The sequence below is a fragment of the Manis pentadactyla genome, chromosome 4, assembly GCF_030020395.1.
Source record: "Manis pentadactyla isolate mManPen7 chromosome 4, mManPen7.hap1, whole genome shotgun sequence".
In the NCBI taxonomy this organism is placed as follows: Eukaryota; Metazoa; Chordata; class Mammalia; order Pholidota; family Manidae; genus Manis; species Manis pentadactyla.
Genome location: NC_080022.1, coordinates 66,004,435 through 66,016,736, shown reverse-complemented (window position 1 = coordinate 66,016,736; position 12,302 = coordinate 66,004,435). Strand labels below are relative to the sequence as shown.

The 12,302-nt window shown below is 42.3% G+C and overlaps 1 protein-coding gene across 3 annotated transcripts in view; it reads right to left on the bottom strand.

Moving 5' to 3' along the window:
• The window catches only part of GIPC2 (GIPC PDZ domain containing family member 2), a 69,992-nt gene that overhangs the window by 19,130 nt on the left and 38,560 nt on the right, over positions 1 to 12,302 (bottom strand). For all 3 annotated transcript variants that reach the window (XM_036890280.2, XM_036890279.2, XM_036890281.2), the window contains 2 exons: positions 5,964 to 6,070; positions 1,063 to 1,144 (listed from right to left, as the gene is read on the bottom strand). In XM_036890280.2, the coding sequence (XP_036746175.2) occupies positions 1,063 to 1,144; positions 5,964 to 6,070 (189 nt within the window). The remainder of the gene's footprint in view (positions 1 to 1,062; positions 1,145 to 5,963; positions 6,071 to 12,302) is intronic.

Here is a 12,302-nt window from a genome sequence, read left to right as displayed (position 1 = left end):
CCAAGATTCAACTGCCCTTCTTAAGGGGACATTTATCTTGCTTCTGCATGGGAACAGTCAGACCTTTCACAATCTCAGCCCTTGTATTTCAGAGTCACTCTCAGCTCCAGATGTGGAGCATTTGACCCAGACGGACCTCACCATCCCCCTGGCCTCAGTGACTAGCTCAAGGCAGCCAATCAGCCCAATCTGTCAATGCTGAGTCTTTTGTTTGAATGACTTGGAAAGTAATTCCTCTTTCCCTCAGTACCTGTGCTAAGTAAGGTACAGAGGGTGGAGACACAAGCCCCGGAGGGAGGGCCTGAAGCTTCTGGGGGAATGCTAGGGGGACCTGAAATGCTACCAGAATGGGACAGGAGAGAAATCACATCCTGGTGGCAGTGTGAGAACTCTGCATCCGGCCATCTCTGAAGCCAATATCTGCCCCTGAACTTCTCAGCTATAAGAAACAATGCATTTCCCTCCTTTTTTCCCTTAAGTCCCTTGGAATTCAGTATGCTGTTATTATTGTTTTGTTACTTGCAGCCAATGAAGACCCTGACATCTGACAATGACGTAAGAAATACACAAAAATTCAATTGCTCAACTGCGTTTATCAGTCATATGCCAGGTGTGTCCTTTCTCTTCATATTTCTGATTCATTGCTCAGTGTTTCAGTAACCTTATTAAATGTGTACATCTTTAATATAATATACAATTTAAATGATGTAAATCTGATGTATCAAATAATGTCTCAGATATATCATTTAAAAAATTATTTTCATATATTTTTTTAATCCATAAAACTACCCTATGAAGGAAAATTGTTATTGTAGTTGATTAGATTAAAACTTGAAGTACAGAAAAGTTGACTCTAAGGCCTTACCACTACTGAGTGGTAAGAGCCAGGTCTTCTTTTCATTATTCTTTGTTACCTTTATTTTCATTATGCCTTTTATCACTATACAAATTTTTTTTTATCTTGACAAGTGTCATTGACTACAAATGCAAGCATGACATAAATAAGCATTAAGTTCTATGAAATTAAAAAATATAAGACTTTTTAAAATAGTGTAATCTTACCTAATTCAATATCTCGAATTCCCATGTATAATTCAAGAAGATCATCAATCTTTTCAATTGCCTTTGCTTTGGTTTCAGAGAGCTTCATCAAAGAAAAGAGAAACAAGATATTACATCTCTATATAAAGTCTTTTGAATGTCAAGGCTAACACAGAAGAAAATCTGTTGTTGAGCCAGTTCATCGTTGTGTACTTGAGCTAATTTAAATGGAACTCTATCTAGAATGTAGTCTGTAACTCAGTACACATCAATACAGTAAATATTTATTTTTAACGTCAGCGTTAAGTTTTATGGATTCAAATTAGAAAAGCCAGGAACAAAATCTCCAAGTAGCTAGCAACCAAGAAGGTGAGACAATGTGAAAATAAATAATTATTTAACAATAATGAGGACAAATTTTAAAGGATCTAAAAGGCACAGGGACATATGAAAGAGTCACGAAATACTTCAGAAAGCAGGTGACTTAAGGACTGTGTTTTCAAGGGTGAACCGGTGTCAGATGAGCTGGAGAGGGCCCCACAAGTGGAAGGCCATGGGTACGCCAAGCCCGTGTGCAGAGGCAGAGCCAGGTCAGTGGACAGCACGGTACAGCAACCACGGAAGTGCCGGCGTGACTCACAGTAAAGAGCCCCTGGGCACCCAAAAAAGGCCTTGGTCTCTGCGGTACAGGCCAGGGTCTCCCTTTAATGGATCACCCAAGAGTAAAACATTTCAGAACACATACCCTCATTATTTATTTTGTATTCACTTTTATTGTATGGTTGAAATACCCTCTAGGCCCAAGAAATACCCCTGCCAGGGATGCATCAGCACACCCAAACCTAGATAACTTTCGTGCCCTTAGAAATGCTCCATCTGACCAGACACGCAGCACATTCAATCAGCCAGTCCCCAAACGCCAAGCCAACTCCCGGCCTCCTCACCCAAACAAGGCTAACTGTATGGCCCTAGCCAAGCAGCTATTTTATATTTTTCTCTTTTCTCTTCTTTATTCTTTATCCTCTAAAAGCTTCTTGCCTTCCTTTCCCATTTTGCAGACTGTCCACCTATAGAAGTATTAAATAAAGTTTATATCACCTAAACATGTCTTCTTTAATCATTTTTTAACAGTATGTATTTTTTATAAATTACACACAGGTATTACCACATTAATATACTGTATACATTATAAAATACACACAAATAGAAATTTTATATGATGAGATCATGATGAAATATTTTTTAATAATTTGTATGTATTAATGGTATCAAAACATTCTTGTTCGTCCTAAACCTATTATTAAAAAGTTCAGTGAAAAACATAATTATATATATATTTTTTAAATCTTGATATAATATTTGCTAAAGGCTGGTAATACACTGTTTATTTCAATACTTGCTTTTAAATGGCTTCATAGCTAAAAAATAAATTACCCAGAGACGTTAAATACTCAAATATAGGTGCCAATGCAGAATTCAATATTAGATTGTAATAATTCATAATACTTTTAATACTGTTATAAATATGTTGCTTTGTATTCTCCAAACTTATTTTAAAATATGCATTTTATTGCAAATAAAATTTTGTTTTTATATCCTTGAGAAAATTTTCACAACTTTCTCATATTTTTATTTATTTGAACTAAGCCTTAAAAGCCATAAGAAACACAATATACCCATTCTCACCTGCTTTCCAGTGCATCATACATGGTTTGTGTAAAGCAACAAGGTATACAAAAGTACCTTAAGTTGTTTACATTTGTATCCAGCCAGCCAAACTGTAAGTCTTCCTAACAAGTAGCAATACTTCTCAGGCACAATTAGACATCAATATTTTACTGCTCTACCTCCTAGTTCTTGATCTCATCATGGCTATTCCATTCACCTTCTGAAGGTGTGGGTGAAGTCCTCATCTTTTCTTATTTGCAGAGGTTTCCTAATTGTCTCCCTACCTGCAGTCTTCATCCTGAAAATCCACCCTGCCCAACAGTCCATCCCCCAGAACCAACAGATTTTTTTAAAGGCAAAATTGATTAGGTTGCTCTCTTCCCAATTTTTAAAGGGCTCCCCCATCATCCACAGGCCTTTCACATCCTGACCCAGCCCACACCTCCTGCTTCATCATCCTCCACCAGGTACCTCTAGCAAAAGAGACTCCAATCCCACAGACACTTACAAGGTCCCCAAACCCAACTGTTTAATGCCCAGAACACCCTTCCCATCGTTAATCAACAATCCTTTCTTCTGGATGGAAATCGTCCCTACACTCCCCACTTTCCCCATCCCTGACCTCCCTGATCAACCCCTCTTCTGGGACATCAGCCCTGTCCCCATGGTTTGTAATGGTTTCCTTTCATGGCTCTCTCCCTTTAGAGGAAAAAGAAGGTCTTTATTCATCTTTGTACCTTCAGCACCTGGATTATGTCTTTCTCAACAAATTCACACTGTATAAATCACAAGGGATGAAAGTGGAGTCTCTTCCACCATTTTCAGAATTTGTGCTAAGTTATAAGGGGGTGACTTGTTTCAAACCTATAAACCCATTAGTGTTTGAAATTAGATCAAAAGTCACTTGTATCAAATTTAATATTAGCACCAAACTAGCTTTTTCCTTGCATTATGAGCTATTTTTAGTTGCCCTATTTAATGAAACAGGCTGTACAAACAGGAATGGAGTTTCAGATGTCTATCTTCGAATGAATCTTTCCTACTTCCCAGATAGATTTTTCAGCTGCTCTTATTCATCCCAGCATCTTATACAATGAGGTGCTCAACAAATATTTATTATGTTAACTACTAGAAGACCCTCCTGAAGCGACATGGAGCTTTTCCTGCCAACCCTACTTCCTTTGCAAGCAGTTTTAAGCTCTGTCCTTCACTTCCTCACAGCGTCCACTGGAAAGTGCAGACGGGTTCTCTGCGCCCCCATTGCCAGCTCCCCCGCACCGTCCTTCCATTCTCTCACAGAGTCCTTTCTTCCCCCCCAGGGTTTCTTCCTTCATTCGCTAGACCATCACTGGTCTGCAGCAATATGCTGGCAGTGTGCCAGGCACTGGAATGACCAGAAGTCACTGCCCCAGGCTCGTTCACGTACCTCTTCATACCTCATCTTCAAATGCTTTTGGCTCTCCCAGGTCTCGCCATTGTCATTTGCTGCCAGATCAGTCCTTTCATTCAGCCAGGACAAAGGTACCCATTTTGGAACCTACCTCTCAATTCCCCCAAACTGACAACATCCTGGGTGACTCCAACACTCGAAAGGACAACCTTGGCCTCACAGTTCCTTGAGTGTCTGCTCCAGCTGCCTGCCCCTGTGACAAGCCCTGGACACCATCACACCTTAAGCTCTGGGATCCCACTCTGGGAAAACAGCCTCTGAACTGCTCACCTGTCTCACTCGTTTGCTCTTCAAACATACGGGGAACCCTAGGCCAATGTGCACACACTGAGAGACAAGCCGGGTCTGATGCCTGGGCCCCTGCCTGCAGGGGGCTCCCTACCTCGGCAGCCTGCCTGACGGCCGCTACGTCCACAAGCTTGTCACCACCGTCTTCATTGTTGTGCGCAGACCTGACACTTGCCACTTTCAGTCCTTAACACTTCCACCCTTAATCCCTGTTGTTCTCTTCCTCCACCCTTCTTCCCTACATTTGTCTTTTCTTCTGCTGTCTTCACTCAAATTCTGACCCAGTCAATCACCAAGACCCTTACTCTTCTTAAGCATAAATGAATCATTTATTAATTCATTCATTCAGCATCAGCTGAATTTGAGCTCCCTCGATGTGTCAGGTACTGTTCTAGGTACTGGGGATACAACAGTAAACAAGACCCATGAGCAAAGGAGCTGGACAATAGATATAAAGAACACAAAGGTCAGACAAGTCCTACTGTTAACTGCTTTGAAGAAAATTAAGGGCAAGGAAGACTGGGCAGTGGGAGGGGCAGTGAGAAATGCTATTTATACAAGATACAGAAGGCCTTTTAGATAAGGTGGTATGTGGACAGAAACCTAAAGAAGGCAAGGGAGCAAAGCACGCCCATGAAGGGGCAAGACACTCGGGTCTAGGTAACAGCAGTGCAGAGACCCTGCGGAAGGGACAGTCTGGAGTATGTGGGGACAGCGTGCGTGGGTGAAGCAGACAGAGCAGGGGGTGGGGGGGAAATAAGGTCAGAGAAGAAATGCAGAGTCCGGTCATGTTGGTCACCATGAAGGTGTTAGCTTTTATTCTGAGTGACATAGGATGCCACCCAAGGGTTTTCAACAGAAAAGTAACAATCTCACTTGTGTTTTTAAAGGAGAATTCTGGCTGCTGTGCTGAGCCCAGAGGGAAAGAGGGCTCAGGGGGAGCAGGAAGAGTGAACAGAAAGTGTCTACAGTACTGAGGATGAGACGAGGGCGCCTTGGGTCACAGTGGTGAGAAGCTGTGGACTCCTGTCTATTGTGGAGGCAGATCCCCCAAGATCTGCTGCTGGAAGGGACGTGTGTCATGAAATAGAAAGTCAGAGATGACTACAAGATGTTTTACCTGAGGACACTAGAGTTCACAAATACAATATTTCATTACCTAAATCTAAAGCCACCTACACTACTGCAGGTGGCTCTTGGCCCTCAGAGCGCTTTGGTTATTTAAGCCTTTGAGCCAGTGCAGCTGTCTACAGACTCAAGGAAAAGCTGTCTGCAGGTAGCCAAAGACTGCTATAGATCACAACCTCTTTTCCTGCACTTAGTCTCTGTTTTTCCTTCTTAAACACCTTCAATAACTTTCATAATGTTTAAGTAGGCAATGAATTAAAATCCATGCTTTAATTAGAATGTATGGTATTTGATTTAGCTACATGATTTTACCTTTATTTTCAGCTCTAGTAAACATGAATGTCCACATGTTTCCAAGAAGAATGGGAATTAAATGAACATAACATACCCCTTCCTCCACGGTAGCAGGACCTTTTGATCTCAGGCGAAGTGTCCCCCTTCCAGCACCCATTTTCCCTGCTGACGACTTCCCAGCATTTGACCTCGGCTCTATTTCTATAAACATACAATGGATGGGAAACAACATGCAATTAATTCCAACAGAATGCTATAAAAGCTAATGTAGTTTCCACACAAAACTATGTGTAATTATTGTAGAGATTTGAAAAGTATGCCTTCTTATAGAATTTCTCAAAACAAAATAAATTCACCTGCCACCCATTATTCTCATATGGGAGTCTCAGTGAGAGGTCTGGCTACAAAAAGAAAAGGGAAATATGCAAAATGTATACATGAGAAGATGAAGTTATAAGGAATAAAAAATAAAACTGGGCTTTATCATAAGAAAGAGGTGTACATGGCAGGAAAACAGAGGCAGAAGTCTAGCTGTACTTCATCAAGGTCATGAAGAAGGGAGAGTCACGTCTTGATAGAAGAAAGGGACAGAGGCACTATTGTTTGAGTACCTACCTTCTGCTTGAGGATCTCTATACAAAATCCTGTTTAATACTCATGCCAAATATAAGGCAAGTTACAGCCCTCATTTTACAGAAAAGGAAACTGAAATCAGTAAGGGGCAGAGCTGGGATTCAAATCCAAGTCTTGTGATCCCAAGGTCGTATGCTTTCCCCAGTGATACTCCAGTACCATACCTCTTGCAAGCACAAGGGATAAATTCAGAGGTGACACACCAAGAGAAGCAGGGTTCTAAAGAGGCTGGGAACAGTTTCTAAGAAAGGAATTCTCAGAAGGCAGGGAAGAGAACAGGAGTAAGAGTCCATGGGAAGCCACCGCTTCCCTTACACTTGTCCTGTCTCCTTTATTTCTGTTTCTCCGATGCCCCAGGAGTCACCCCCTATCCCCCACATCGAGCAATGACATAAATGATGAAAGGGTAGAATGAGGGAGACTGAGGATAACTCCGAGGGCATGCCCTATAGAGGCCACTCCAGTAACTCACTGCCCAGTGGAAATGTCGACCCTGAACAGCCAAACCTACTTTTTGCAAAGAAACTGAATACTTAGAACTTTTCATGAATCTTCTTATTTTTTAAGTTTTGGCAATTAGGTCAAACATTTAAAACACCATATTGGCAAAAAATGAGAAATCTGTGGATCAGATTCTACTCATAGGCTACCAACCCATAACTTCTACAAATATCCTGCCCTTGACCGAGAGAACATGGCAGCAGTCTGAGGTGAGGATGGAGGTGGGGACGGGGCTGCACCAGGAACTGGAGATAACTGAATTCAGTGAGGAATCACAGGACAGGCTGCTAAGTGAAGGAGGTAGTGAGGTCTGTACAAAGCTCTCAAGACACAGACATCAAGTGGCCTGCTCAAACACATTCTTACTTAGAATCTAGAATAATTCCCATCTTCAACAAGTACCGTCTTGCTATTGGGAACTTACTCCAAAGCAGTTAAGGATTTTACATATTAATTTTACCCTGCATTTGGGGACAGAATCATCATAGCACAAAACATAAGTTTTCCTGAGAATGAAATAATTTAAATTTATCATGCAATAATTAATTTCCCTAAGCAAAACCCTGTAACCGGTGGTTGATGATGTTAACACTCATCATGCTGACCAGACACCATCTCCGGAGACTAGGACTGTAGCAGGAAGCCTAGAGCATTTGCCCTACTAGTCGCAACTGTGCCCCATCTGAGGAAAAATGGATCAAGAGCAGCAAGATGTTCAACACAGAGTTTCCAAACAAGTGCCCAAAGAAAAAGATGAGGTCAGTCTGTCATAAGATTATCCAGGATTCTGCACTGCCCAGCAACGTATTCCCAGCTCAGAGTTATGCATAGATCTACAGTGGTCAAGGGAGACGCAGCCTAATGATACTAACCTTCAAGACAGACAGCCTCATGTCCCCTTTCTCCCACAACACACACACCACCGCACTGTGATTTCACCAAGCAATGTACCTAGTGTGATTTGTATTCCCATATAAATCTCCTACAAGGTGGAAAATAAACTGCTCAGTGGAAAATGTGTTCTGGTCTACCACCATATGTACTCACTTCTAACTGTAAAGTAATATATGGGCATTCCAACCTACTAACAAGACTCAAGTTTTTCACGAGCATGCTATAACCCTGAAAAATTGAACGACTCTGGACACTTCAAAAAGATAAGAGGTTTCTGGTGTTTACAAAGCTAAGGACTCAGACTCTGGATCGAGGAAACCTCATGAAGGGATTGTCATCATGCTTGAGAAGTCAGCCAGGCGGTCTAGATGATGTCTCTGTCTTACCTTGCTCTTACATGCAACACCATTAGCTAGAGGGAAAACTGTGTGTACAGAGTGGAAGTTTTGTGTTTTTTTTAATAAGCTTTATTTTTTAAAGCACTTTTAGATTCATAGCAAAATCGAGAAGACAGATTTCCCATAAGCCTCTTGCCCCACACACATGCTTAGCCTCCCCCATTACCAACATCCCACACCAGAGCCATACATTTGCTACAATCAATGAACCACACCGACACATCAGAGGACCTGAAGGCCGTAGTTCACATTAGGCTCCATTCTTGGTGTTGTCCATTCTACAGGTTTGGACAAATGTACAATGACATATAATTGCCATCACAGTGTCATACAGAATAGTTTCATTGTCCTAAAACTCTTCTGTGCTCTGCCTAATTCAACCCAGGTTTTTTTTGTGTGTTTTTTTTGTCATTACTGTGTTTGTCAAGCCATCTTCTCTGGCAGAGTGATCTCAAAATTAACCACTTGGTGGCACCAGAAGTTCAATTTTAAGTTCTGGCTTGGCCGGGACTCCAGAGAGGCAGTTTGTAGGGCTAAGGAAACAGAAGCCATGTTTCTCCACAATCCTTTGACTCAGAGACATAAATCAAATCATTTATACATGAAAACAAGGTGGATGATCCTATTCACCCACAGATAGAATAAAAAGGTCCTTTTTTTAAAATGTTTTAAAGATTGAAAACGTTTTTAGTCTGGCATACTTTTGGGGTGCCGGCCTGTCTAAACATGCCTAACTAGCCAGGCCAAGCCCTAAATCAGTCACTTTCCATTAATTTGCATGAGGCCTCTCTGGGGACTGAATGATGGGAGGGAGGCAGTTCACACCACAGACCATCCTAATCGGCCTGCAGCCAGCTGGATTCACTGGATTCAAGGGTGTTCACTCCAGTGAAGCATAGTGACCGCCTGCCTGGGCAGGCCTTGGGGCACAGGACGCAAGCATACAGCTGCTCCCACAACTGAGCTGGACATCACCAGGATGCAGTCACGTTTGTTCCCAAAGCCTTCTGTGGCAATTGTATCTGCTATACTAATTAGATAATTTAATTTAAAAGTACATGAGCTGATGAAGTAAGTATGAAACCAGGACTTATTGCTAGGAAAACTAGGTTAACTGCTTTGGAAAGACTCCATAAGGGTAAGTTGCAAAAAAAAATAGGTGTAAGCAAAATGATGCTAGGAGATTAGGTAAAATATCTTTAAACAGAAAGTATGTTGGGTCTGGTTTTTAAAAGTAAAACAGAACCCAGAGATATACATTAAGGTTGTGATAAGAATTCACAGAACTCCCATTTTTGTCCTCCACCCAGAGAAAGGGCATTTTATGTCAAAAAAAGAAAAAAGTAGTGGAAGAATATGTTTTAAAATACAATGTTTACGTGCACCATGTCATTCTTCATGTACCCCCATTTTAAATCACATTTTCAATAAACAGACCGACTTATCTCTGCTATATCATGAAGGTCAGGTGGGGAGGTGGGAAGAGGGAGAAGGCAGAAAGATTTATCTCTAGTCCCAGCCTGAACCCTAGAGAAAGAAGAGGGGCTGGCAGACACTAAAGCCCTGTTTTCAGGAGGAGCACGTGCAACATGGCTTAGAGGAAGGCTGGGCATTCCCCCAACGTGGGCACAGAATGAGGTCTTCTGGTCCCACAAGAGCCCTAGTTGCCCTGGAGTACACAGCCTCACTTTCATAGCAGGGGCGGAGCCATGATTTCAATGGAAGGCAGACAAGATGGACACAGCTGTATCCACCAGTTGCTCTGTGAACAAAAGGTGGACTTTAGGATCAGAGAATCTTGAGTTAAACCCCAGCTCCTCCATTTTCAAATTGTGTGAGCTTGAGAATAAGTCCTTATTTGTAAAATGAGAGTAACACCTAAATACAGTTTTTTTCAAGCATTCAAACATGCTAATGTATGAAAGGTGCTTAGCCCATTGACCAGGCTCATACCGTAGAGTGCAGCTGCCGTTTGCTTCCGCTGGTATAGTTGAATCTGCTCTTCCCACCCCCTCTACATTAAAACTGCACTGGTTTTCTGAGAACCAGGCAAAGGTCTCCCTTCAAATATTCAGAAAATTGTCACTTCACATACAAAGTTAAAAAGGTCTCCTTTTTTATTCTATTTTATCTTTTCTGTGACACTATGATATTCCCCCTTCAATTTATAGGAGGGTAGACAGATGACCCTCCCGTTGCTCTACTCAGATTCTCCAAAGTGGCTGAATTTAGTCCCAGCACCTCATACAGGCACTCAGCAGTGTGGAGCCCTCCCGCATCCAGCTCACTGGACTCCCCAACCCAACCTAAAGTGTCCTGTTAGAACTATATGACACCACGTGAGCAAGTGACCAGACAAATCATACCAGAAAAGGAAACATACAGCCCCCTCCCCTAGCCACCCACATAGGATGAACCAAGCTACATCACCAAATTCACTAATCCATTTCTGTAATTTCCATCTCTGGAGTTACACAGCATCAAGAGAAACATCAAAATAGTAGCCAGTTGGCACCTCAGACAGGACTTTGCTCGATTTGTATACCAATGACCCTCAACATCACAGGCCCAGAAATGCTTTACCTTCCCCAGTGTTCCCAGAGCTGACCTGAATCTCAGGGACTGGTTCACGCTAACCAAAAGGAACAGATGTCATCACTTCAATTTATGTGCTCATAGGGAGGGATGGTATCAAAGGTCCAAGCGGGCTCTCGCGTTTCACCCTCATGAGTCTGAAACTTCCTAGAGAAAGTGACATCCAAGCAGAGACCCAGCCATCAAGGACTAAGACAGAAGAAAGGCCTGGGTCTTTATCCAGCTGGGTCTTTACATTTAAAAGACACTTACCAGTTACACTCAGTGTTTATGTACATATCAGCCACACCCCACATAAAACAACTTTACTCTTCATTTATCTTTTCCTACAGAACCTTTGTGGTAAATGCCGAACCAACGTCTGGTTAGACAGAAGGGCCGGACACACTATGACTTTAAAAAATGATTAAGTGGTAAGTCCTACCCCCAAAATGTACCATTATGAGCACTTTAAACCTTTGCCAAAAAATACAAGAGAGTGCCTCTGTCAGACAAAATGCAAAACATCTAAAACTGAACTTTTCCCCTTGACTTTTCAACTAAACAGTTTCTACATTCCAACTGCCTCATTTCCAGTTACCATTTTTAATCACATGCTCCAAGGACAGAAATCTTGGGAGTGACATTCACTTCCTCTGAACCTCCTCTCCTCTCTCCTTTTGCTGAGCAGCATCAGGGCACCTCCTACCCCATTCCTGCCCAGGGAGTATTAATCAGGCTTCTTTCTTTCCTTCAAATTCCCACCGCTGCCCCTAATCCCAGCCCTCAGCATTTAATCGCAGACTGCTGCAGCGGCCCCCTACATAGCTTCTCTTCTAATCACGCAGAGCCAGCTGCATTTCTCTTCTGGGCTTACTTCCCCAAAACCTATTACATCATACCATTCTTCAGTTCTAATACCTAAGTGATTCCTTGTTATCCTCAAAATCAAGTTCAGGTTCCCCACCTAGTTTTCAGACTCTTCTTGATGAGGCAGAGCTGCTCCATGGCCTGATTTGCTGCAATCCCTACAAGACTAGGTTCTTCACTGTCCTGAACACTTCCGGCAGGAAACCCTGTTTGTCTGTACTTCCCTTTCCAACTGCCAAGGCCAAGTTCAAGTGTAATCTTCTCTAGGGATCTTTCTCACCTAGTCTAGCCTACTCATGACTTCCCTTCTCTCAACAGCAATTTACATTTCTATAGGTTGTTTTAAATTTTTCCTCCACAATTCTGGAGGAAGAAATGTCATATCAAATCTGATTTTGAGCCCCCAACTCCACAGATTTGGTGAGAAACTGAGTTTTGGTTTTGCTTCCTAAGTCTCTCTCCCCCTGTCAGGACCAAGAGGGCTGATGTTGTGCTCTGTCCAACACAGACCCTACTCTGAAGCTCTATGCCCAGGTCATCATATCTACTTGCAGGCCAAGGTC